Here is a 26,641-nt window from a genome sequence, read left to right as displayed (position 1 = left end):
ATATAATTTTAAACTTTGCAGTAGAATTATCATCGACAAAAGGATCCATCCAAAATCGAATGAGATATTTCGGATAATATCACGGAAAGGAAAATGGTCTTTCAATTGCGCGACACGTGTCATTAATGGGTCAATACGACTTTACGATTTGCTGAAATAATACGAACGCGAATATCGATCAACGTGTTAGTAACTCAGACAGTCTCGATATGCTAAAAGAGCCAAATGCAAACGGGTGACTTGTCTACTTTGTTGGACGTTTCACCTCGATTTCGACATCCTCGTATTCTCATTCGTTTTTTCTTCTATGTTTCTTTTTGTTTTTCTCTCTGTCTCTCTATCTGTCTCTCTCTCTCTCTCTCTCTCTCTAGCAGTTGTCTCCTCTACCGTCTTATCATCGCGCCGATAAGAAGCTTCCGAACATTTTGCATAAGTAGCGCGACTCTTTTTATGTATCATATAAAATGCTATCTTTTTTAAAACATTCGTGAGAAATATCGTTCAACGTTTTTTATATAAAATCCGTGAACTTTAATGAAAGCAGTTTTCCTGATATTTTATCAAAAATTTTGTGAATTATTTTACGATGTGCGTTTATAAAATTATTATAAAGAATATTCAGGTTTTTTTTTTGTAAAAATAACTCATAAATCTAAAGAAAGTGCCTATCTAGTCAATGCACTTATGTTACAAAATTGTTTGCGTTTCCTATGTACATTGCTTTCATCAATTAGAATATACATATTATTTTGCCTTTCAAAAATGTCTCTCTCTCTCTAATGGAAGTTATTTTATCAGATAAATTTTAATATAAACAGTTTTATATCCGTTATACAAATACACCATTTTATCGTATCGATAATAATCAAACATGCGTGATGTATCTGAATAGCGTATATCGCTACGGTATTCAACAGAAAATATGATTTTTTTTTTCACACAATTCATAGTTGATTGGAGGATTGAAACTGGTTGAAACGAGTGTTTCGATTAATCGATCATATCCAATTGAATCAATGAATTTTTCCACATTTTAATTTTTGACTCTAAAAATCTTTTGCAAACCGAATCTCGTTATTTCGTTTCGGAAAACATATTTATAATTTCGACATAATTCCGAATCAAAATATTCATTTTTTATATTTTTCATTCCCTATCATATATAAATACATTATTTTTATGTTTATGTATAGCCACGTGAAAATGTATTAAATAATTGATACTTATCAAATAAAATGCGGCATATATTTTTCATATTTTTTTGCACGGAAAATGCAAAAAGCTCTGAAAAGTCATGTTGTACGTTATCGAGGCTTTACCGTATAATTTTTTTGTTGTTTTTTTTTTCTGTTTCCCTTTCTAAAAAAAAAGGCATGAAACCTCGAACTCAAATATATCGAGGCGTTGAAGCCTCTTTTCCGCGATGCTGATTGGTTCCGTCATTGCGCTTCCTTCGTGAGCGGCTGTCATTGCGTATTTTGACAGTTATTTTGTGTACAATATAGTTAAAAATGTTTAGTAAAGTCTTTAAAAAACGCGTACGCGCGTTATAAGGAGAGAACATGTATAATAGATACTGTCTACTTTTTTTCTTCTCTATACATATAGGCACTCTCTCTTTTTCGTTCCTACTCCCGCAGTTTCGGAGTCCAACGTCCAACCGCTTTCCCATCTACATTGCCATGTCCCTTCCTTTCCTTTCTCTGTCATCATTCTTATAGTGTGAGAATCGCATCGCAGCGGACACGCTGTGCGGGAGATAACATACGACGCGTAATAAGCCGCAATTCGCGATTTTTTGCCCGTTACGTCTGATAACTAGTGTCTTACGACGCGTCTGTCGTAAGACAGTAGTTACGGAGACTTTTTGTAAAGATGAGACAGGGACATTTTCCAACAGAGCTAAAAAAGTCTGGCTATCAATAACCTCTCGTAAAATTTTTATAATGCTGTATCGGTGAATTTGTGTGAATTTGAGAATAACGCTGAATTTTTAATTTCTTCTCTCTTTAAAAAATTATATCGTTAAACTGCAAATTGTTCATTCGAACATTTTAATAGCTTTTGATTTTTTGTTAAGATTAAATAAATAGATAAATTTATCTGTTAGATATTACGTTCAACTGAAACGTGGATTAAGATTATTGTTCCATACAAGTCTCAGTTTAGGTTTCATTTGAACGTATCTAATACAAATCACACAATACAGGACGAATACTGTCTGACACACAAGAATTATTTATTAAACTATATTACATATATACTCTAGCAATATACATGCGAGAGGGAAAGAGATTATTTATTTAGTATAAGTATATATATTTCTGTGACGATATAAAGATAACATCGAGAATATTATTCGAAAAAAAAATATATATATATTTAAATTCTAATTAGGCGTTTTTATTATCGTTGAAAAGAGAAAAAAAACTTTGTTGCGACAATTATCTATTACTTATTTTTTTATCTGTATGAATATAATCGCGCGATATACAGTATAATAAAATTAAAAAATTCTCTTTTATTATAATTATTAATATATTCGAGTGAAATATGACAATTTTCATAAAAAGTCGAAAGCTGTCTCCTATTTTCGTAGCGGTTTCCAAAAGAAAAACACTTAAACAGATGGAAGCAGAAGAGGAGGGAAAAGGCGGAAGGAAAAGGCGCGAAGAAAACGGGCGTGCGCTTACCATTGACTAACCCCATTTGGTAATCGCAAAGCGAGAGAAATCCATTCCAAGGCACGCGGAACGTTACCCAAACCATTTCACCATCGCGGAGCCTGAAGCCCAGCCACGGTTGCCATAGTGACCGCGTCCATCCTCCCCTACTCGTTTGCTTGTCTCATACCGTTCCTCGTACGCTTCCCCTTACTCTCTCTCTTTACCCCCCTTTTCTCTTTCGCTCTCTCTCTCTCTCTCTCCCTTCTACTATAGCTATCCCCCTCATTTACCTCCGCTATCCTCACAACCCTCACCAACCTACCTACCTACCTACCCCCACGCTATCGGCAGCCCCTTGCCAGTTCTCTTCCCCTCGTTCCCAGCATCCCCTATCCCCGACACGACGTCAGCCGATATCAAACTGCGATATCAATTACCACGACGGCAAACTACCGCACGAAACCCGGCGATGAATTTACGGGTCGCAGCACGTGTTTTATGCAGTTTGTCGGACGACAGAGTGAATATTGGGATGCGGCGCGGAGAAGGGAGTATAAACGCGTGGATTCGCGCGGATCCAGCTTATCCGCAACAATCGTCGCTGCAATTTGGCACGCGACGCGCAAAAAGCAAACGGTTAATTACATTCAACTACTTTCTAACATTTTATTTCTAAAATTTTATTTTACGTCAATAGAAAATTTCTTTTCTTCGGTAGCGAATGTTTTATCGCGCGATTTTGAAGGACATAAAAAGAAGAGAAATAAAATAATAATAATACATTAGAGATATATTGAAAGATTATAAAAACATCGGAAACTAAAATATCCCTTTCCAGTAAGGAATTTTAAAATAATATTTTTAGTAAATAAGAAGGATAAAAATCTCACAGTTTCGGGTGATCGAAAAATCTGTAAAATATATGGAATTTGAACTAATTGTAAGAGTAAATACTGAAAAGAATAAATACCGAAAGATAATAGTTATATTACGCTGAAATACACTTTCTAAACTGAATTACACTTTCTACACGAAGTGATATTAACTCCCGATTGAATTATCTTACGAAGAGATAATTTTCGGTAAAATCCTTATTCAATATATCGAATTAAATCGTGTCGCCTCGGGCAAGCGGAGTTTGACGGCGGAAAGAATTAAATTACGCACGTGCGATTGCTGTCTTGTTTAATATCTCGGTTTGTCGCGCGCAAATCACATTCCATATATAAAAATATTTTATCGTATTTTAAAGTAATAGTCGCTTTGATATTTAACTACTTGCAAAAAATGTTCGTCTTTTCGAATAAATCCTATACATAGATAAAGAGCATCGCGTCTTTTTTTCTTTTTCCTTTTAGACGCGACAATAAACTTTGGTAAGAAGAAATCTAATGTAAATATAAATAAAAAAAATTCCTTTAACAGTTTAACTCCATGTTACATAATTTGATACGAATAAGATAATAACTTATTTATTGGATTATTAATCTCGCTTGACAAAATTACAATTAATCTCTCTTGATAAGAATTTAATAAAAAGTTTAATAATCTAAAATAAAATTATTTCATAATTTATAAGTTGTATCTAAAATTAGCCTTGAATATTATTGGTATGCTTATCTCTATTCCGATTATTTATCTCTCATCATATCTTTTATTCATAAATTGTAAAAAATAAATATAATTGTTTTTTCAAAGATATTTTATTAAAAAATTCGGCATTGTCCAGCATTTTACGGCACGATGTTAATTTCGATTAATGTAACAGAGATGCTACCTACGCTTGCAAAAAAGGTCAGATTGGAATATCTATGGTATATATGCATACATACAGATTCTACTAAAAAGCACAATTTCACTTCTCTCTCTTGACTTTTTTCTCAACACAAGAACTGTATTGAAATAAACTAGAAAAGCTATTTCGGGCATATGTTTTTCCTAGACATGTTTTTTCTACACAACTGCTAAATTACATTAATCTTTTATGAGATTGCGTACAATTATTTATGAATTATTAAGAGAGATTGAATTTTATAAAGAAAGAAAAAAAAAGAAGAGATAATTGTATAAAATTCGTAGAGGATCTCGAGATAGTAGATTATTGCTTGAACCATTTATCGTCAATTTCTCTATACTATAAAACATAAAGTATGCAACATACATTGTTTTTACTCGATTTTTAACATTGTAGATAAAATGAAGTTTCATAACAACGAAGTTATTATACTGTGCAGTTCAACGTTTTTCCGGGAAAAACTCTTCCTTCAAACTGAAATACCAATTTATCACTGCATTAGTTACATTGACGTAGTTATGAAACTCACTTTTGAGGCGACCCATGAGGCGCGACCTATAGCGCGATCGCGTTTGGAAAGTTTGATTGGAAAGACGGCGTGAATGATGAGTATTCTCTCGTCGCTGAAAAAGTTTAATGTAATGCCGGAAAAATCGATTCTCTTTTTTTCTTCAATTTTTCTGCGAAATCATTCTCGCATTTGCAGCTCTGATTAATCGCCGAGTCGAACATGGATTCCTATCGACGGGCCGTTAAAATGCCTGGCATTACTGCTTTCCAAATGTATGCGCGCATGCATACGGTACGGTTAGCGATACGAGATTGACTGCCGCACGGCGTCATATACCTCGTTATACGGTTACCGGTTATACGCTGAAACTTGGCGAAGTTGGCATCTGCCTTCGGCAAACCCGGGGAAACTGCCGGAAAAGGGAGACGCGAGGACGTTGAGAGCTAGGTAGGTGGAGGCGTGGCCGCCTGGAAATACGAGAACTGACGAGAGCGAGAGAGAGAGAGAGAGAGAGAGAGAGAGAGAGAGAGAGAAAGGATACAGGAATACAACGCGGCGAAAGTGTGCGCGAACGCAGACGGCGAACTTGCAACACGTAATTACGAGCTCGGCCGAACAGCCGAGAGATTTAATTAACGAATCGAGTAGCGAATTTTTAATTGCGTTATCAATTCCGCGATTAATTCCTTGGTCGCATACGAGACGTAACATTGAACTCTTTAGAGCGATTGAATTTTTTTAATTGCAAAAGCGGAACTTTAGTTCCACGTGGCTTCTGCGAGATGTAACTGTAAAAAAAAAAAGTAGTTTAGTGTTTGAAAACGAATAACCACACGTCAAAATAAATCTTATTCGTTCTAATTTCTTCGAAATCGAGAGGGAAATCGGTTTTCGGAACGGTTCTTGGTGAGCGCAAAATGCATTTCGAAAGAATTTGGTTTTATCGTCAATATAAGTTTTAATCGCGCGGTGATCAACTTCGCGATTCCGATTCTCAAGATTGGCAGTAGATCGGAAAATTTTCATAGCCGGATACCTTTGGACGTCGCGAAGTACGCGCACAGTTTCGATTCGCTTTTCCGTGTCGTCTGCTTCCAGGCGGATCGCGACGAGATCCTAACGGTACAGCGGCTCGATCGCGCGGCTCCGACAGCGACGACGGAAGGTGGAATGGGATGGAATGAGACGGGGATGGCGGCGGTTCAGTGACCGACCGACCGACCGATCGACTACGCTGTACCGAGGAAGAAGGAAGACGAAGGCGAGCACACGTGGATGAAGGAGGGTGGCGGTGTACTTATAGATCTATAGATGAAGATATTTCCCCTTTTTTGGAGATAAACACAAATTTCCGATTATAATCGTGTGTCGATTATAATAATAATAATGATTATGACAGTTTGGTCCAAACTATGCTGCGTGTATGGAGTATAATATCGATAAACGCAATTTGCAATCTATAAACGTTACTTTGAGAAGAAGAAAATTTTAATGAAATACAGATGATATATAATCTGTCTTGAATAACCTGCTCACGTATCTTAATTAGATCGTAAAAATTTTGCATTTTTGTACATTATTCTAATAATACTGTATCTAGTCATGCAAATTATTGGAAACATCTTCAAGAATCTTCCCTCTCTCCTTCCTCATCTTTCCCCTCCGATATACCATATATCCCTGCGGAGATGCGCTTACATTTTTCCCGATAGGTTCCACCATGCTTCTCTGAATAAATTGCGCGATTTTCTACCCTGTTTTTATACCAGCACCTGTTTCCGAATATTGCGTCTCGCGCTCGAGGGATAAACGAAACGACGCAGCCGACATTCTTTACTTTTCTTTGACGATGCGTAACAATGGCAGCGGAAATATTGGCGACAAGCGACATCGTCTATGGAAATCATCTTTTCGTCGACAAGGGGCGCGGGAAAATGTCTCTTGAAAACATGGAAGAAGGCTAGGAAAACGCTCGAAATTATAGTGAAATGCATTTAAATGCGGATGCACTCTTATTATGTTAAAAATATCACAGAAAATGATATTTTCATACGAGAAAGTCAAACGTAAATGTATATTATATATATTGAACCGTATTAAACCGGTTGTCAAGAAGCTTTGTAAGATAACATTACGTAGAGATTTAAATGGATCCATCTTTAATGATATACATATATACAGATATTTTCTTCGAAAATTATTTTCTCACGCTTCTGTCTATTTATCACTATTTACAATCACATACCTCGCTTGAGAACATCCGCATTTTATCGGCTTAGCCGGATTCATCCTCTTGCATGGCTGAACGAAGTTTTACTACTTTAAAAGAGAAAATACTTTAAAAGTAGCTTTTCACACACGAGATTTATGGATGAATGAGTTGCCTATCGATATTTAAAGATTAAAGTATGCAGTAAATATTCGACTTGAAAAATCCGAATAAAATCCTACGCAATAAAAATGTTGAGAAAAATTTAACGCTATCGATTATTTTCTCCCATCTTATTGATCTGGATGAACAATTTTATAAATTTTAGATAACGATGGTCGAAGAGAGAAAGAGAGAGAGAGAGAGAGAGAGAGAGAGAGGGAAGAGAATAATCCTAAGTAATACAATAAAAATGAGCGTAGCTCATCGCCAGCTGCAAGTATTGACGTTACCGAGTTAACTTTATGTTAAAATCCTATTAAAGTTCATTTGGTATTAATTAAGGAACATACAAAGCCTTCGGCCTTCTAAAATTTATCACTGTTTTTTTTTTTTCTATTTCTTTGAACTATCAAATGTTGTAACATTTTCCTCGGGAAAAAGTTGACTCTAAATTAAACATTGGGAATTTGTCACTGATATTAAGTCCGCGAATTTATATACGCGACATCCTGTATACGAGGCAACTTTTTCGATAAGTGGGTTATTGGGACGAGCAAAGTGCGATGCTCTCGGAGGGAGAAAGATGGACAAAAGGAAAGATCTTCGAGAGCGCATGGAAGGATCCGCTGACGTTCAAGGCGTCATATAAGATAACCGTAGTAACCCATTATCTGTCCACCACTGTATGCGCTTCTATTATTCCGGTTATCTGCTTCCTCGTTCTCTTACGTAACGCGTATTCTTTGTGCGAATAAAATTCAATATTTCTATCCTATCTGTGGAGCGTAGATGTGGAGGCTGCCCTTGGATAAAAAGAAGGAAAGTGTTACATAATATCCATATTTTAAAATATCTTTATTACTTATGATTGTATATATTATTTATAATTATTATTATATAATTATATCAATAATGTAATCATTATTATATATTTTATTATTTATATTTATAATATGCTATAGCTCATATAATATTTATCACACATTAATTACTAAAATTATTAATAAATTTGAATTATTTAAACGTGTGATATTTCGTTAAGCAAAATTTATTTTAAATTTCGTAGTTTTATAACACACGGTATTCATATTTTAAAATACTTAACAAAAATCGATTATGTAAAACCCGCTTTAGACGATCTATAATTCGCGGCAAAATTCAAGGCAGAACTTTACTTATACTTTTATGTGCTACATATTTCAGAATGTCCTGATAATGCATATTGTATATGTACTTATTTTACCTCTTTTGATGTATTTTCTGTTACACAAAGCGAATAAAATTTAAAAAAATAACTCTATTCCGTATTCTATCGTGAATTATAGATTGAAAAAAATAAGCTCATTGACGAAATAGTATTAAAAATTTGTAACTCTGAGTAAGATATGATATTGTACTCACATTTTTTTCAATTTTCTCGACATATACATATTGGCCACTGCAGTCGATTTATTGATGTCATCTATAATGAAATATCAATAACGTTTATTCTCATGTGAAAATTCAACGATTGATCACATTTTATTTCTTTATATATATATATTTTTTTTTTCACATATAAAATTGTAGATACAATTCTTTACCCTGAATTTTGTTAAGGATTATGGATTCTTTGAAAAGCGAGTTTCTCTTACTGACGAAATATACTATTCAATATTACCCGCAATTTTGAATAAGATGCGATACATACTCACGTCTTTTCTCGACATACAGATTTGCATCACTGAAATAGATATATTAATGTTCCATCTATAAAACGATACTAATGATGTTTACGATTAAATTCAACAACCGTTGTCTAAGTAAGATGTCGGATAGTTCTAGAAGTATAACTGAACTATACCTCCATCTATCGTTGATATTGCATTAGATCAGATACAGCTGGTAATAAGACGTAGCAAAATCTTTCATTTATCATCAAGTATTCTGCAGTATCGACCATCGATCTTTCTCCATTACTATGTTATATCTCTTTTCTTGGTTTCTCAATATTACCGACTGGAGAAGGAACCTGCTTGCCCTTGCCCCTTGCTCCATGCCCGTTTCGTACATCGTGCGGGATGTTTTCAGCATCGTCGAAAATATTTACGTACTACGCGCCGGGAATGTGCATGGCGATGTACGCGTGCCGCCGAGTCAGATACACATAGATACGTGTCGCGCGTTGAACAATATTTCTCTCTCTTCAGATATACGGAAGGAATTTGCATAAGCGATAAAATTCGGAGCGTGAGAAGGAGAATACACGACGCTTTGTCGCTCGTCATCGTCTTCGACGTGGCGAACGTTCGTGTTCTCCGGTGATAGAAACATACGAACTTGACGGAGCGAGTAAACGCGAGGAGCGATTCTCGAGTAGTTCCTCGGAAGCATAAATGGCACTACTATTCACCAGCATGTGGGACTCGACGATGTTCTTGAGTACCCTAACCCCAAAATTTTACGTCGCGCTCACCGGCACCTCGTCCCTCATCTCCGGCCTGATCCTCATCTTCGAATGGTGGTACTTCAGGAAATACGGCACCTCGTTTATCGAACAGGTATCCCTGAACCATATCTCGCCATGGATCGGCGGCGGTGACAGCGCTAATGATAGCAATAGCTCGAGCCTGAACGGCTCCGGCGGATCTTCGAATCAGCAAACCGTACCGGAGTGCAAAGTCTGGCGTAATCCGATTAATTTATTCAGGGGAGCGGAATATCAGAGATTTTACTGGGCTACCAATAAGGAGCCCCTTACGTACTACGATATGAATCTGTCTGCTCAGGATCATCAGACCTTCTTCACTTGCGAGGGTGATACAGGTTAAGATTCTGGATTCGCTTTTATTCAGCATGTATGTGTATTATGTGAGAAATTCAAATATTTGTACTAAGTTGGTAAACTGGAAATGCCTTGTCAAATGGCGCAAGATAAATCTTGTTTTTTTTTTTCTTTCTCAAAATATCAAGTTTAGCTTCAAAATTAATTTTTCTTTTACAGGTAAAGCAGAGTACGAGATTATGCAAACAGCTTGGAGAGAACGCAATCCAGTAGTCAGAATACAAGCAGCGCATAGCGCTCTTGATCGTAATCCCGATTGTGCACCAGCTTACATTCTTCTTGCCGAGGAGGAGGCTACTACCATTGTAGAGGCGGAGAAGATTTTGAAGCAAGCTCTAAAAGTGGCCGAAAACAATTATAAAAAATCGCAAAATACCCAGCATCAAGGCTCCATAGCCGAAGCAATGCACAGGAGAGATACAAACGTGTTGATCTACATCAAAAGAAGATTAGCGATGTGCGCGCGTAAGTTGGGAAAACTGAAGGAAGCAGTGAAAATGTTTCGCGACCTCACGAAGGAGGTGCCACCCATCATGAATGTATTGAATATTCATGAAAATTTGATCGAGACTCTACTGGAGATGCAAGCGTACGCGGACGTGCAGGCCGTGCTGGCCAAGTACGACGACATCAGTCTGCCGAAATCGGCGACCATCTGTTATACAGCGGCGTTGTTGAAGGCACGGCTGGTGGCGGACAAGTTTTCGCCCGACATTGCCAGCAAACGTGGCTTGACCACCGCCGAGATGTCGGCGGTGGAAGCGATTCATCGGGCCGTGGAATTCAATCCTCATGTACCTAAGTACCTCCTGGAAATGAAGCCGCTCATCTTCCCGCCTGAACACGTGCTGAAGCGTGGCGATTCCGAGGCAATTGCATACGCGTTCTTCCATTTAGCGCACTGGAAGCAGATAGAAGGCGCTTTGAATCTGCTCCATTGCACATGGGAGGGCACGTTTAGGATGTTGCCATATCCGCTCGAGCGCGGACATCTGTTCTATCCGTATCCCACATGTACCGAATGTGCCGACCGGGAACTCCTGCCGTCGTTTCACGATGTCAGCGTCTACCCGAAGAAGGAGCTCCCCTTCTTCATCCTTTTCACCGCCGGTCTGTGCTCGTTCACCGCACTGTTGGCCTTGCTGACCCATCAATACCCGGACACTATGGGCGTAGTTGCCCGTTCCATGCTCGCCTGGTTCTCTCATCCATTTTATTACATTCTCGACAAACTGGAAACTATATTGCCCTCTAACTTATTGCAGCAGCTCTCTAGAATATAATAAGGCTGTGTTTCCATATGATCTCCATTAAATTAAGATTTATTGTGGTATTCGCGATATATTTATTGCTTCATTTCTTCTATCTCTTCGTAGTCGCCCCTATCAGGTACGTATATAAATAAACAAATGTGTACATATATAAATAAACAAATGTGTACACTCCTGTTTGCATTTTTCTCATGACTGATATATCTTGTAGCGACGATTATACATCTAGTACCGTAAGTTCATCAAATGTACGAAAAGTGAATGTAAAAATAATGAATTAGATATTTTTTTCTCGATAGTTCATCATCACTAACATTATATGAGTTGTGATACCCGATGATACAAATTTATGTGAAACAATAACAGGGTACTAAATAAACTCTCTTTGTTTTATCGCATTCGTATTTATTCAATAATTGATATTATTAATAGCTCGTAATGAGGTGAAAGATCAAGGCAAATCAGAGATCTTGATGTTTCAGGTATCAACAGGACAGAAAGTTTGGGTGTGCTCAGTTAATCGGGAACAAGAGGAATTGACTTTTCCTTGTGTATATTCCTCCGCATCATTCTTATACAGTAACAATGAGAACGTTAAAATCTCTCACATTAATCACACGTATAATATACAATTTTTATGCGAAACCGCTGAAATCAAAAATAAGAGACAATCGATGCGTCGAAGAAAATCGACGGATTAAATTCACATTCTCTCGATCGTTCTACAACCATATATCTGATTTCTGGTCTGCCTATCTGTCATGTGAAACGGTTATGATAGAAGAAGAAAAGATAAAAGAAGAAAGATATATATATATATAAGACACTTGGAAGTCGGAGAGCCCAGATTAGGTACTCTCCGGTACTCCGCGCTGACTCCAGCAACTTTGATTTTGCTTCATATTCATCCTCGATTAGATTCTTAAACAATATAGCATAATAAGGTGATAAAATTTGTCGTTTTATGTACAATATTTCTTTAGAGTTTATATGTATATCTATATAATTTACTTTTTTTTTTTTTTAACGGACATATACGTAAAACGTTATGCGAAGAATTATGATTAAATAATATTATCCTCCATACATACAGCTACGACACTATTCGCATCAACGTCTGGAGGGGGAGCGGAAAGAAAATTAATGTTTACGTAATATAAGAACATGTAAAAACTTTCAAATGTGATTCTTAAGATTCGCTAGTATATAATGCTTAGTCCTTAATTCTTTATCGCGTACGATTAGATATATTTATCGAAGAGTACTAATCTACAAAGTAGGAAATATTTTGAGTATTCACCTCCCGCTAATATCCAAGCCTATATTTTGTACGTAGCTCTCTCGCATACCCGCCAGAATTGTGATAAAATCTTCGTAAATGGAAATTTTTTCCGTTTCTCCGTACTGGAAGTAGATTCTACTTTTTTATTGCCGCGAATTATCTATAAAGTCCTCGCAATGTTCCACTGCTTTCTTTTTCTTTTGTTATATGTACAAATTACAAATTGTCCTTTTCTCAATCGATCAACTTCACGCTAAGTTGCCACGTTGACACGCCACTTCACTGTGCATCTGGATTTGATCGTTTTCACTATTTCTCTACAGCGTAGAGTCTACACAAATAAGGCACCTTTAACAAATTACGCACTTTACATTCGATTTAGCAGTCCAACGCGTTCAGTCAACGACAACACGTCTGCACTGCGATGGCTAATTCGTAATGTGTCAATCGAGGCATACGTAAACAACAGCAGTCTTAATATATCGAACAAAAAACATTATATATATATATATATATATATATATATATATATATATATATATATATATATATATATACAGTAAATATATATAATCAACTGGGTACCAAAATTCTCATAGAGATTATTCCTTCTTTCATTTTACCTAATTCAAACGACGATAAATATTTTTAACTTTCAACAAAACGCTCACATTACTCGCTAAACCAATTTAAGTTCTCTTAAAATATTTATATATATTCCATTACTTTAATCGAGATTTTTTAGTTTATCAAATATCGAGATCGATTTGAATTTTGCTAAAAATATTTCATATCGTTTCTACTCGCCACGAAAGTAAGGAATAGTGTAAAATTCGAAGAATAATGATCTATCCGAATTGTCTATATGTCTAGCCTCATCGAGGCTGTCGATATATCCGATAAGAGGAAAGCGATTTTTCCGTTCTAAGCGTCATTTGTGCTTGTGGAATGCTAGAAAACAGCTGTGCCCAATCAAAATTAGCTCACATGCCTAAAAAGAATGTTTTGTCTTTTTCTGCATCGGTTCGTGTAATCGTTGTATTCACCGAAATTATTCTTTATTTGCATATTGAAATTGATAGAAGCTATCTTTCACAGTATAACACAATTTAAGCAAACGCTTTTATCAAATAACTGCGGAGATATCTATAACGCGAATTAAAATAAACAGCAATGTATAATTAATTTATCTTTATCTGTTATCACGCGTTGTTATAATACAAAACAAATTTCCCGATACTGTAAACTGATTTGAGAATATTCTTACTGGTCGGTATGCTCACTAGCGATTGATCGACCCCGCAATTAAGTGTATGTGAAAATTGTGAAGAATGCCGCAACACGTTGATGTTAAGATTAATGTCTTTTTTCAATCTTACGAAAAAGTTTCAGTCAAAACGTGATAGATAGAGATGATTATTAATTTTGATATTAAAGAGTGCCATTTGCGAAATATTGATATCGATCATAGAGTTTAGTGGACCACGAATGAATGCTGCCTTCGACCAAATCCTCAACATGCCGACGCAATTGATCTTCTGTTAGCGTGAGGTGGAATCTATTCTTGAGACCTTGAACAGTCGCCGCCCCACCACTACGAAAGCACGGAAGTTGAGAACCTGCGAAAAAGATCGATACAACTCATTCAAATATGCGGATTTGAAGGTGCACGCAAATACGAACATATGGAGGATTAGTACTACTTACCCGATAACATGATCTCAACAAGGTTGACTATCTTCTCCATGTGCTTCCGTGCCGCGATTAAACCTTGAAGGATCAGACTTTTAAATTCTTCGAAGAACTTGGATTGATTGCCGCCCATCACTTCGACGAATTCCGGCGTCAATTTAAACGGACTGGTCTCGAAACCGAGATTTCTTGGCGACGTCGAGAGAATGAAACCGAAATCTATGTGAATCAGATGACCGTCGCTATGCAACAGAATATTGCCGTTGTGACGGTCTTTCACTTGAATAAGATAGCTGACCAGGCAATACGCAGCGCAACTCTGAATGAAGTTCTTCTGCGCCTTGCGGAACGTCTCTGAGGTAGAAGGGCCGAACTCTCGTTCGAAGTATTGGAAAAGCGTTAATTGGCACTGCTTCTTCACTTGATGGAGCGAGACGGTGTTTAGGATCGGTTCAATCAGACCACTGTCGTTGGACAAACATAATATTCTGCAAAACAAAATAAAATCATTATTTAAGAGAAAAATTATATTTCGCATTAAAATTTATATCTCGATAAAAAAATTTGCATTAATAAGTCATAGTACTTACTTGTATGGTCGCACCCAAAGTGGCACTTGTTCGTCCTGCCAAATCTTTTGCAACATCGAAAGTAACTGCGAGGCGAGAAGTTCCTGCCTGAGATCATCGCCACATTTCACGATCACGGCGAGTAATCTCCAAGACGCCAAGTGCCCATACGGACTGGAAGTTCTTATGCGTCGTTGCTTTTGCTCCCACGGCTCCTTAAGAACCGCCGCCGATGGATCCTCGGGATCGTGGTTAAAAGTCGCACTTGGCGTAGCTGCCATCTCGCTCAATCTTCTCTTAATATCGCCTGGTACGAAGATTGGTTCTCTGCTGTCAGACGATTCTTGACTCAATTGCGATATGGTATCTCGATCTTTCGGCTTACGAAGCTGTAAATACTGCACAGAAACGAATAGAAAAAGTTAGAATAGAAAGTAGAATTAAAAAAAAATTATATGTGGTTGCTTTCAATACGAATATGTACTCACCTGCTGCGTAATCTCGTCATCCTCCTGACTCCAACAATCGTTGGGATCATCATCGGGGAAATTAAACGTCACATCTGTATTTCTAACGGCGTAAGGCGAGATATTTTTTACAGGTGTCTGTCGCACCGCTAAATTTTGCTGACTATCGGAAGTGGATATGTTGGATTGCTCGCCGCCCGTTAAATTCTCCTCAGACTTGGTATGCCTCAATGAACTACCCATTATTTTTGTCGGCACAGGCGACGTATATAAATCCTCCACTTCTAATACCTCCACATATATTATATAGGGTGCCTGTGCAATAATATCACCATGAAAATCGGATATTTAAATTCTGCAAAGGATATGATATACAGCGAAATGTCCGTACCTTATCCTTGCTGTTAAGAACTGCGGCATATTGTGGTGGAACTCGCACAATATGATGGGGTATCATACTGTGCAGAGGCAGCCACACCCTTGCAGGGAGATTCAAATTAAGTGTGTTGAGCTCTGCTACTAATTGAACGGTTTTACTTTCCTTTGTTGGGATAGTCCCGAGCAATTTACCAATTGATATTAACGCTTGAATAAATTCAAATTCTGGCGCGAGTCGAGGTGCCTGTATAAGGAATATAAATTTTATATTGTTGCAACGTTTCAAGTAAAACATCTATTGTCTTGTACAAAGTAATAACTCACATTGCAGAAACAATCTGTTTTTTGACCTCGCAAATCGTTCACCACACCTTGGCAGGAATAAAAGCAGGTACAACCATTGTCAAACGCTCGACCAGAGCTCAGGTCCCCAAGGCTTACTTTATTTATTATACCTTTTAAGAAAAATACGCGATATAGAAAATTGAATAATCTTATTAAAACGCTTTCATACGAACATTATATAATACGTAATTTATTATATTTATATATGTATTTATTTGGATAATTACCGGAATGACTACGGCGTATAGTCTGGAACAATCCAGTAGCATCGGACTGAGATCTTTGGTGGGTTTTCTTATTCGGCGACGTAAGGTTCTGCGCCGAGGGCAATGGTGATGGTGCAGGAACTTGCAATCCACGCTGCTTTCGACTCTCATTTCCCTTTGGCCTGAAATGTTACACGCTTAGTAATAAATCTTTGTTCTAAACATGTATGATCTGTTTGTTATCTCCGTTGCTCCTTAAATCTGTCTATTGATCTTACCTGAGTTCATCTGACAAAATAAGATTTTTCAATTTGGTCCCATGAGACTTCTTCTTTGATGGTAAATGAGCATCGGAACTGTACGCATCTAGCAGCCAGGCACATTTTAACGAGAAATCTGCCGATTGTCTACATCTGCAATTGATTCGTTTAATTTTAATCCATTTAAATTTTATCGCGACTTGTAAGACATGCAATCAAGTAACCTTCTAATGCGTCAGTATCTCCTATATTTACCTATGGACAAGATATGGATAAAGAACTTCTGTTATATCGTGAAGTTGTATATACATCACAACTAACTGCGGTAAGTAAAAGTCCACATCGTTATCCGGAAAACTGAACATCTTGTTACCTATAATACGTTACAGATTATATTTAAAAATCAATCAAATCAGTCAAATATATGAGATGCATTTACTAGAAAATAGTCAATTTGTAATAATTTTATCTCGATATAGAATTTAGAAGCTCATGTATAATGAAAATAACAAATGTTATTGTTTATTTTATAATAATTATTACTTTATGAATAATAAACGTGAGATACAATTAACAAACTTGCTTAAAAAAATTAATTCTTTTTAATATGTATTATACCTAGATAACTCTGAACGCCGGGTTCTTTCGAATTGAACAGATAGGAAATAGCCATGGACATGTCGAATATTTGACTTTCGAAGAGTCGCAGTAGACAGCCTTCTGACGGTTTCGGTTGTTTCGTCTCTTGTTGCTGTCGACGGATAACATCTGGTTGCTTTTTCACCGTCTCAGTTTCCTGTTGCTGTGTCGCAGTCGTACCGCAGCAAAGAGTCATGGCCGCTCCGGCCAACTCATTCTGGCTCGTATTGGCCACGGACGGCGATGATAACGCTACTTGCGTTATAGTAGCTTGGTAGATTTCGGCGCGTTCCTGATGCTGATAATCATCACCACACGTGCGTTCTCGCACATTCGCGTTAGTTATTCGCGGTTCTTGCGAGCAAAGTTCACCAACAACGTTCGTGTCGTTGTACGATCGCGGACAATTACGATCATTGGTCTCATCATTGGGGGATACGGGAGACGTAGGACTATCACTGAGACGCGTGGACAGTTCCACAGGTGACACTGGCACCGACATCGACACCGACACCATACCGGCACCGTTCTCCATACCGTCCACTACGTCAATCGAATACACCGAGTCCCCTGGTTGTGATACGGATGAGTCGAGGCTCTCGCGGCTGTGCAAATGATCTACGCTGGATTCTCGGGTGGCGGGCGCATTTGTGGCGTCGCTCGAGCCGCTATCAGAGCCGCAAAGGATGCCCGAATCGTCAGAACCGAGACTGGCCAAATCCTCGCGTTCTCGTGCAATGCGAGCGCTTTTCCCGCATGGCCCCGACGACGACGATGACGACGACGACGACGACGATACCGTTGTCGTCTTAGAGACTGATGAAGGGGCAGGATTCTCACATTCCGGGCTCGGTGTCACGTCCACCTCTGGAATCCGTTGCAAAGCGGAATCCAGACTTCGGTTCCTGTGATGGTGCGTCAACGTCGTTGCGGTCGCCTGAGGCACCGGCGGCAGTAGGATACCCATTGATCTAGAAATCGGTAATTTTATTGTTAATAAGTATTTTGTTGATTAATTTTCTCAATTAATTAAAAATTTTATAGGCTATTTTAGAGTTGCACATACTTTCGATTTTTTGATATTTGAAGAAAATGTATAGAAAGAGAGAGAGAAATATGTATATAAAATATTATTTCAACCTTTTTATAGAAAAATATGCTTTAGATAATAGTTTTTATAATTAGATATACAATATATATATATTTACGTATATTTACTCGATCTGCTATCCGTATAATCTAGTATTCTATCTTTTTACTATGTGTTAAAAATATTTAATAATATTACTCGTGTCCTTATCGTGCATTGTTTATTGCTGTTATTACGTTTCTTATCTTCATGTAGAATAAGGGATCTATTTTGTATGAATCTTTTAATTTCAATCAAATTATGTGCCACGTATATATTTTGACCGAAGGAAATTGTATACATGTAATGTTGGCCGGCTCCAATTGGCGGCTGCGAAAGCATCAAGAAAATAGGTAGGATAGACCGCGTGCGGTTGCGATTATTAATATTGATGACATCTCCATCGCCGTTATCATCGTCGCGAACAGCCAATTTAAATACCTCATATATTCCTCAATTCATATACGATATAATTTCTACATATATTTTCTCATCAATCTAGATCGTCGAAGACGATCGCGTCGATCGCATAATCGCGGTAAACAAAATACGACTTTACGATTGCTTATTCAACAAGTGCCAGGAGGTATAATAGACGCGCGCGCGCCAGACTCGTCACGACTCGCAAATAGCTCGCGCGCATGGCTCGCAAGTGGCTCGGAAATATTCGGGAAATAGCCTTACGAGACACACGTTCGCGATATAAACAGGTATGACGAAATCAAAATATATACCTGAAATCCAAACTATGATTTCGTTGATGTGTGGTCAGTCTGCTACGTGGACTGATCGACGGATTCGGCCGACCGTGCACGAGAGGAACATTACAACTGGCCAGCTTGTGCCGTTTGATGTGTGTCACGCTTTCCTGGCGCGTAGGTCTACCAGTCGGCGATACTGCCGCTACTTCGCTCATATTAGAGTCGAGTACGAGCACCGGCTCGGCTAACAGTCATCTGCTGGCCATGCTGGGGCTTCACCTGTAAAACGTAAACACGTAAATCAGCGTGTCGCCTCCCATTTCTCGCGGAAAAATGCACATAATTCAAATACGAAAACGTACGTGACGTTTTTATATTTAGAGCTCGGGAAAGATACAGAAAAGAATCTTGTTACACGCATATGTATGGATTATATGCATATTTGCATGTAACATATATTTATCGCATCTCAATAATCATATCGCGATAAATTGATCGATGGCATAGAAACAGTCGTATCGTATCAAAAGAAAAGATCCTAATCAATAATAGACATAGCCTCGAATGTGTCACATGGCATATGCGAGGCGAGGAAAGTCAACAGCTCGCGCGACAAAATTACGGAGTTGGTTGCACGAAAAGCTACGCGAACGCAGCGAGACGAGATACACTTCCGGTATTCTCATTATTTTTGGGAGCGTAGGACGAGAACGATGAATGATATCATTTTCCGCATGCAATCTCGACTACTCGTAGCACGAATAAAACGACTCGATGTAATGTCAACGACAACCGCTGACACAAGAATACGCGTCCGCCGCCGTCATCGTTATCAAACGATGTGTCAAGTGCGATAACGGAATCAGTATATCTCGGATCGAAGAGAGTGTGCCATATCTTTAATTAACATACACAACAGAAGACACACTCTCACAGCTCTGCGAAATTTAATCGGTTTTATAACGAGACGTCGCGCGCGGAAAGAACGCGAGAGCGCATCCCGATTGTTTATGCTGCGAGAACGAGCGATCGGAAATCGTGCATCTGTCAGGAAGGTCGATCGCGTCCCAGATGATACGCGATTGGAATTTCCTTTCGAGCAATAATTTACAAAGCGACGTAAATTTATCGTACGGCTCTCCTGTTGCTTCCAGAATCCCTCTTCCCGTCGTAAAAGAAAACTTCAAGTTAACTAGATTTTATTTTATTTATTTTTTTTTCACATTGTCTTAAAATCAGATTGTTGCAAAAAATTTATAGTTTCCTACATATAATATATCTAGATGATTTTTTTCTTCTATTTAGCAATTGTTAAAGTTAACATGACATCATATCCAAACATTAATCGTGAAAATGCATTTAAAGCAACACAATCGAAAGAAATGTTGAATTTGACAGAAGGTCACCGGATTCGTCGAATGTCCGCGTTGACGGCAATGCGAATAAAAAAAGTTACGATGCCGCAATACATAGACATTTAGAAAGTGCGGCTTTTTATCAATTCGAACACTTTCTAGGATCTCTTCCTGGCGTAGTTAAACCGGCCTCCGCATTCTACGCAATTACTCTGCGAATAAACGGGAGTACAAAAAGAGAGAGAGAGAGAGAGAGAGAGAAAAAAATGCTATACTCTTGAGTTACATGAAAATGACGTGGAAAACAATTGCTTTCTTCATAAGAAATATATAAATCGCTTCAATAAATTTCGTCCTACGTGAGCGTGAACTTTGATGCATCCAACGTAAACAAATTACACTTGCTTATTCCAAGACGTTACATCAAAAGGTTTCGATCGGTGCTTTTTCTCGATCATTAATTTCAATAATCAATTTAATTTTTTTTTCAGAAATTGTGCGTAAAAGCTTGCAAAAACTTTCGGACTCATTTGCTTTGAAAGTCTATTACCAGTGAGCCTCACGGTAATATATTAAAAAGTATTAAAATAATAAACTGTCGCTTTTAAATTATCGTTATAGCTATACAAACATATTGTCATCGATGAAATCAATCGTCTGTCGATCATCTACTATTTCATCGAAAAATTCGAGCGCGAAGTTTTCGTTAGCGAATAAGTTTCTTCTTTATTTTCGTGCGTTAAGACGAATGAATATGAAATAACTTCCACGTGACACACGATAAAACGTAGTATTTTAAAGATTGCGGCGCGAGTGTTACGGTGCGGAACCGGGGCTTCTATCTCGACATACGGGATCGGTTGCGCGTTGCAAAATTCTGCCATATAGTCGGTCGACTCGAAACTCACGACGCGCATGGAACCGTATGCTTTCACCGATCTGCTTCGGTGCCGGCGCGTACTCGACGTTACGAGGATATTCCCGGTTCCAAAATTGAGACTCGTACAAATTATATCGACACTCGTCTCTCCTGCATTTATTTATTTATAAATTAAACGAGATAATACTTTCGCGGTCATGCTAAAAGGTGTCGAATATGTAACAATCACAGAAAAAAAAAGAGCAGAGAGAAAGCGTGGAATGAAAAATAAAATAGTACCTATAAAATTTATACAAATAGATAAATCATATCTCAATATGCACACGTAGTGTATATATCTTTCAGCATTCGGTTTTTCCATATTTGAGTCGGTTTCGTATCGATTTACTCGCAATATCGAATATCGACACGCGTTATGTCAAATATAAAAACAAATCCGCCAATTCGCAATCATTTAATATTATATTACATATACATACATACATACATACATACATACACACACACACACACACACACACACACACACACACACACACACACACACACATATATATATATATATATATATATATAATATTGATTTATATTTATAATTTTTCATAGAGATAATATTGAAAAAGAAAGGAGAGTCAATAAGGGCGTTTTTTGTCCCTCAGGATTTTCAAAAAACAATTTTTTTGTATTGTATAATCATTAGGAATGTCAAAAATAACCATTAGGTGAGAAAGAAACTCGATCCATAAAGCCAAAATTAATTATTAATCTAGGTATATCACTATGGTATCCTCCCTAAGCCCTTTTCATAGCTAACAAGTAAATTAATAAAATATTTTCGCTCATTATACTGTTCTGCCATCATATTAACATCATTTTAGACTTCAACATGTATCGTCCCCAAGATGAAGATAAATACAGCTCATAGTGGGGAAAAAAAAAAAAAATTATTCCTGAAATATGGGTGCCCATAACAAATGGATGATCATTATTAATTGCCTACAAGTCTTTACATCGCGTCAAGATTGTGATCGTTATAGAGGTTTTAATATCATTTTAATTTTTTTATTATTTCTTTTTTCATTTTGCTTTTTTTTTAAAAAAAAAGCAAATATAATAAAGCAAAAATATTTTATTAATCACGAAAAGGGCTTAGATACCATAACGGCATATCTAGACTAATAATTAATTTTAGTTTTATGAATCGAGTTTTGTTCTCATCTCATGGTAATTTTTGATATTTTTAATGATCATACAATAGAGAAAAAAAAAAATGTTTTTTGAAAATCCCGTAGGAGGCAAAAAACGCCCTCCTCCCTTTTAACGTCGCAATCGAATCAATTTCTTCATCACGATACGGTATCTATCGATATAGTTCGATGCTAATATTTTTTTTATGAATGATCAATATCTAAATAAAAGAATATATCGATACGTTTCACTTTTTATTTAATGACTAATTCCTGTTTAGTATGAACTATGAACTATGATCGAGGCGAACGTGAATGTGGACCGTTATACGTGAATTCCGTCGATGATCTAATAATCGGCGTTAGTGATCGAACCGGCCTTTGACGGACTTTCAAGAGCGTTGATTACGCGTCTTTACGCTATTCTGAGAACTTTCTCTTATAAAATGGCAGAACGATTTGCTCGATTCAATTGCCAATTTTTCATATTCTTATTCGTAAAATAAGAAAAATGTAGAAATTATCGATTAAATATGTATACAACTATGCTTGATCGTATAGATTTAACTCTTTTAGTACAAGATTTTTTTTTTAAACGCGAGATGTGTCTGGCGATTCGATCTCCGGTCCTGTGACATTTTTTACGGCCTTCATGAAACTTGAACGAACGACGACATCGCAAGAGCCAAGCGAAAGTTTTCTGCGAACGTCTCGAATCTCGAATGTGTATCGATGCGGTTAGCGCGGAGTGTTCCCGCGTTTCCAATATAGTAAACATCAAAGTCCAGCGTCCGCGGCGTTGAACTACAAATTAGCCATGCCATTTGACATTCTACATTCATCGTGCGCGTGACACTATCGTATCCGAAACATGCCGTCGTAAAGAATGCTGTACTTATCAAGTAAGGCTAATCATGCGAACGTAAGTATCGGGAACAGCGAATCGCAAAGTCGTCATTGATTGACTTGGGTTTATCCAGTTATAACCGGATGTTGAGAACGATATAATCTCGAATAAATTCGAGGTTCTTCGATGCTAAACAACCAGAAGATGTCAATATTATCGCGATTATATATATATGACTAACAATAAACATAAAAATCATTATCTCCAGCAACAAAATTTGAACTCGAGTTACACGAGCGAATTCCAATCGCGTAATAATTTTGACAATTTAACAAATCACCATCGATACGCGAACACTCGGAAATCATTTTTCACAGCATCAGAATCACAGCGCTCGTGCGATGTAAAATCCGACGAGTTAACGAGTCGCAGTCGTCGCGTGCTCTTTTCTCGCTACGCAGAATCCGCGACGGCGATCTTTCGCGATTTCGATCTATGTATGTATGCTGTACCGCCTCTCCGTCTCGCCGCGCCGCGCGAGCGTCTCCTGGCACCGTCGCCACCGCGTCGACACGCCGCTCGACTCGGCGCCGTTCGTCGTGCGCTCGCTCGCGCAACAAGATGGGTGTGCCGTGCCGTGCCGTATGTGCGAGAATGAACCTTCTACGTGTCGACCGCATGTTGACGCAATGCTGGAAAATCCCTCTACACCCACCGTCGGCCGTTGTCGCGTCGTTCTTCGACGAAAGAATCAATCGCTGCGACGTAAACGTCAATCAACGGCACTCACCTCGCGCTCAGAATCCGAGATCTCGGCCACGAGTTGTGCCACGGCGCTACGACGACATGCCTCGCACGTTTCGATCGTTCTTCTCGTCTTCTGGTCGTCCTAGGCGCGTCGAATTTTCAAGCGACGACGCGCGGAGATGTCGCGCGCCCGGGGATGAAGGGCGCGAGAATTGAAGAGAGACGGAAGAAGAGCGACGCGTATACGTACGCCCGCGTCCCGCGTCGCTATATTCTCTTACGCGAGTACGGGTGCACCGACAGTACGGGTCCCGCCTGCTCGCTCAATCGCAATGGCAGCGATCGCGGCAGTGTTCCCACAGGCTTTTGTCACACAGGGCACGCTCTTGTCGTTTCTCGATGCCGCCGGCTACGCCCAACACCGCGCGTCGATCGCGGCTCCGTCGTCGCGGACGTGATGCGCGCGATGCATCGTTAGGCGATGAGTGGACGGATGACGAGGATGAGGACGATGCGCTACCGTCGCGACTGACACTCGACGTTACGCGGCGAACGGGCTTAACACGTTCTCTCGTGCGAGCGCACGTACCGCTTCCTCGACGTATCAATGCTGCTCGCTTGTAAGCGACGGCTACGACAACGGCTGCTCGCCAGGCCCGACGTTGTTGCTCGTCGCACGACACATTGAACACTGACACACTGACTCGGCGGCGCACTGCTACCAACACCAATACGGCGGACGTGAACTCTGGGATACCTAGAAGCGCGGCTGCGGTTGCAGGAACGCACGAGTAGATCGGCGGGCCACGTGCGAGTCGCGTGGCCAACGTCCGTGCGTATAATCTGACAGCGCTTTCACGCGGGCTAATTTTTTTAATCGCAAATTTTTTCGCACGATGCTTCGTCGACTCGTGCTCGACTGGAAATGTATCCGAATCTGAACTTGGATTTTGCATTCGCAAAACTCATTATTCACGAATAATGTAAAAAAAAAATTTAGTCATCACGTATAAGATTTATTATAATTAAGAAGGATAAATCTCAATCAACTCTTATTAATGGACTTTTGAGAAAATTAATTTCGTACGAAACTATTCTCTGATATTTAAAACTAAATTCTGAGAATAAGAGATAATATATTAGATATGTATAATATGTGCGTGAGAATTTTGGAATTAGTTCATGCGTAAATCCATGTGTAAAGTCCAAGTGATTCATCAGCTTCCGTCTTTAAATAGTTCGCTGATAATGATATTCGTATTTCGATTAGGATGAAACACTTGACTCGATTTAACTACTACATATATGCATATCTAATAGCTAACTTATATATACGTTGCTTCATTAGATAAACATGTGGTTACAAAAATGATTTTCCCATTCGAATGGAAATTAATACAAGAATCCGGATATGAAATCCTTTTTTTTTTTTTCGACAAAATTCGATATTCCAATAGTTTATATTTATATCACTTACTTATTGCATTCAATATCACACTCCACTCCGGATATCGCAAAAAATGATCATGTTTAAAGAAAGAAATGCACGTGTAATGATTCTATTGACAGTTTAAATCACTCTTAAATAGCAATAATAATGGACGATTTTATCGTCTTCTCACTATACAAGGGGCGTACATAATTCTTCACCAGCGACGGCTATTATATCATAGCGTTAGCAATACTCATTGGCGTATTGACAGCGTTTCATCTCATTGTCACTTTACTCCGGCATTGTTCGACGTTGTGGCGATGACGGTGTTGAGACGTAAGCCGATGCGTTATCAACCGAACGGAATGACAGTATATATTGAGATAAGAAAATCTCTCGTCGAGTAATCATATATCTTACGGGATAGTCTTGGTTTAATTAGCACTCATCTTTACGAGGAAATATGACATCACGACGTCGTAAAACGCGAAGAGAGAAACGATAGTCTTTATGATATATAATGATGATATAATAATAAAATATTATATAACAGAGTTAATAGTGAAAATAATAGTAATATATAACAATAAGAATAATAATTATCATAATTCTAAGCATGCTCCTACCAAAACTGATTTTATTTCTCATAAATCGCTTTCGGAGATAACACATACGATACGAAATATATATAATATTATTAATATTTTATTAAATATTATTAATACATATTAATTATTAAAAATTTTTTAATATTTATTACAATATATATATATATATATTATTTCACGTTTAAAAATCTTTCAAACATTTTCTCTTTTTCTGTTTAACATGAAAACACATTTTACATTATAGAAAATATCACGGGGATCGTGTGCTTGAGTTTGTAATATATAATAATGACGAAAATGCTGAACGAACATAATACACGATTGTTAATCATTGCAGTCAGCGTGTGATTATCATCAGGTTGACATATATAGTAACGTCAACATCCGAGCTCACAATTTTTCTCATGTGCACGTTAACTTTTGTGCTCGTGATACGTATCATCATAATATGATTATAAAGAAATCATTCTGATAAATGA

The 26,641-nt window shown here is 38.0% G+C and overlaps 2 protein-coding genes across 4 annotated transcripts; one reads left to right on the top strand and one right to left on the bottom strand.

Moving 5' to 3' along the window:
* The first annotated feature begins 9,386 nt into the window (after window positions 1-9,386).
* LOC138937901 (protein ST7 homolog) lies at window positions 9,387-11,800 on the top strand. Its single transcript, XM_070304572.1, has 2 exons — window positions 9,387-10,148; window positions 10,327-11,800. Exons 1-2 carry the CDS (start codon window positions 9,719-9,721, stop codon window positions 11,448-11,450), a joined length of 1,554 nt encoding a protein of 517 aa, XP_070160673.1. The 5' UTR covers window positions 9,387-9,718; the 3' UTR covers window positions 11,451-11,800.
* A 641-nt stretch (window positions 11,801-12,441) lies between these two features.
* Fwd (phosphatidylinositol 4-kinase beta fwd) lies at window positions 12,442-25,879 on the bottom strand. Of its 3 annotated transcripts, none has more exons than XM_070304568.1 (12): window positions 25,761-25,879; window positions 19,140-19,385; window positions 17,256-18,247; window positions 16,893-17,010; window positions 16,656-16,790; window positions 16,399-16,559; window positions 16,151-16,281; window positions 15,840-16,070; window positions 15,470-15,763; window positions 15,003-15,379; window positions 14,428-14,900; window positions 12,442-14,339 (listed from the first exon to the last, which is right to left on the bottom strand). In XM_070304568.1, exons 2-12 carry the CDS (start codon window positions 19,319-19,321, stop codon window positions 14,152-14,154), a joined length of 3,282 nt encoding a protein of 1,093 aa, XP_070160669.1. In that variant the 5' UTR covers window positions 19,322-19,385; window positions 25,761-25,879; the 3' UTR covers window positions 12,442-14,151. The 3 variants fall into 3 exon arrangements, with proteins under 3 accessions (XP_070160669.1, XP_070160667.1, XP_070160668.1); XM_070304566.1 differs by lacking the exon at window positions 25,761-25,879 and adding an exon at window positions 24,166-25,038; XM_070304567.1 differs by lacking the exon at window positions 25,761-25,879 and adding an exon at window positions 24,712-25,034.
* Window positions 25,880-26,641: the final 762 nt, after the last annotated feature.

Source organism: Polyergus mexicanus, unplaced genomic scaffold (assembly GCF_030449975.1).
Source record: "Polyergus mexicanus isolate NDT 795.1 unplaced genomic scaffold, iyPolMexi1.0 SCAF_11, whole genome shotgun sequence".
NCBI classification, from domain to species: Eukaryota; Metazoa; Arthropoda; class Insecta; order Hymenoptera; family Formicidae; genus Polyergus; species Polyergus mexicanus.
This window is presented reverse-complemented; position numbering and strand designations above follow the sequence as displayed.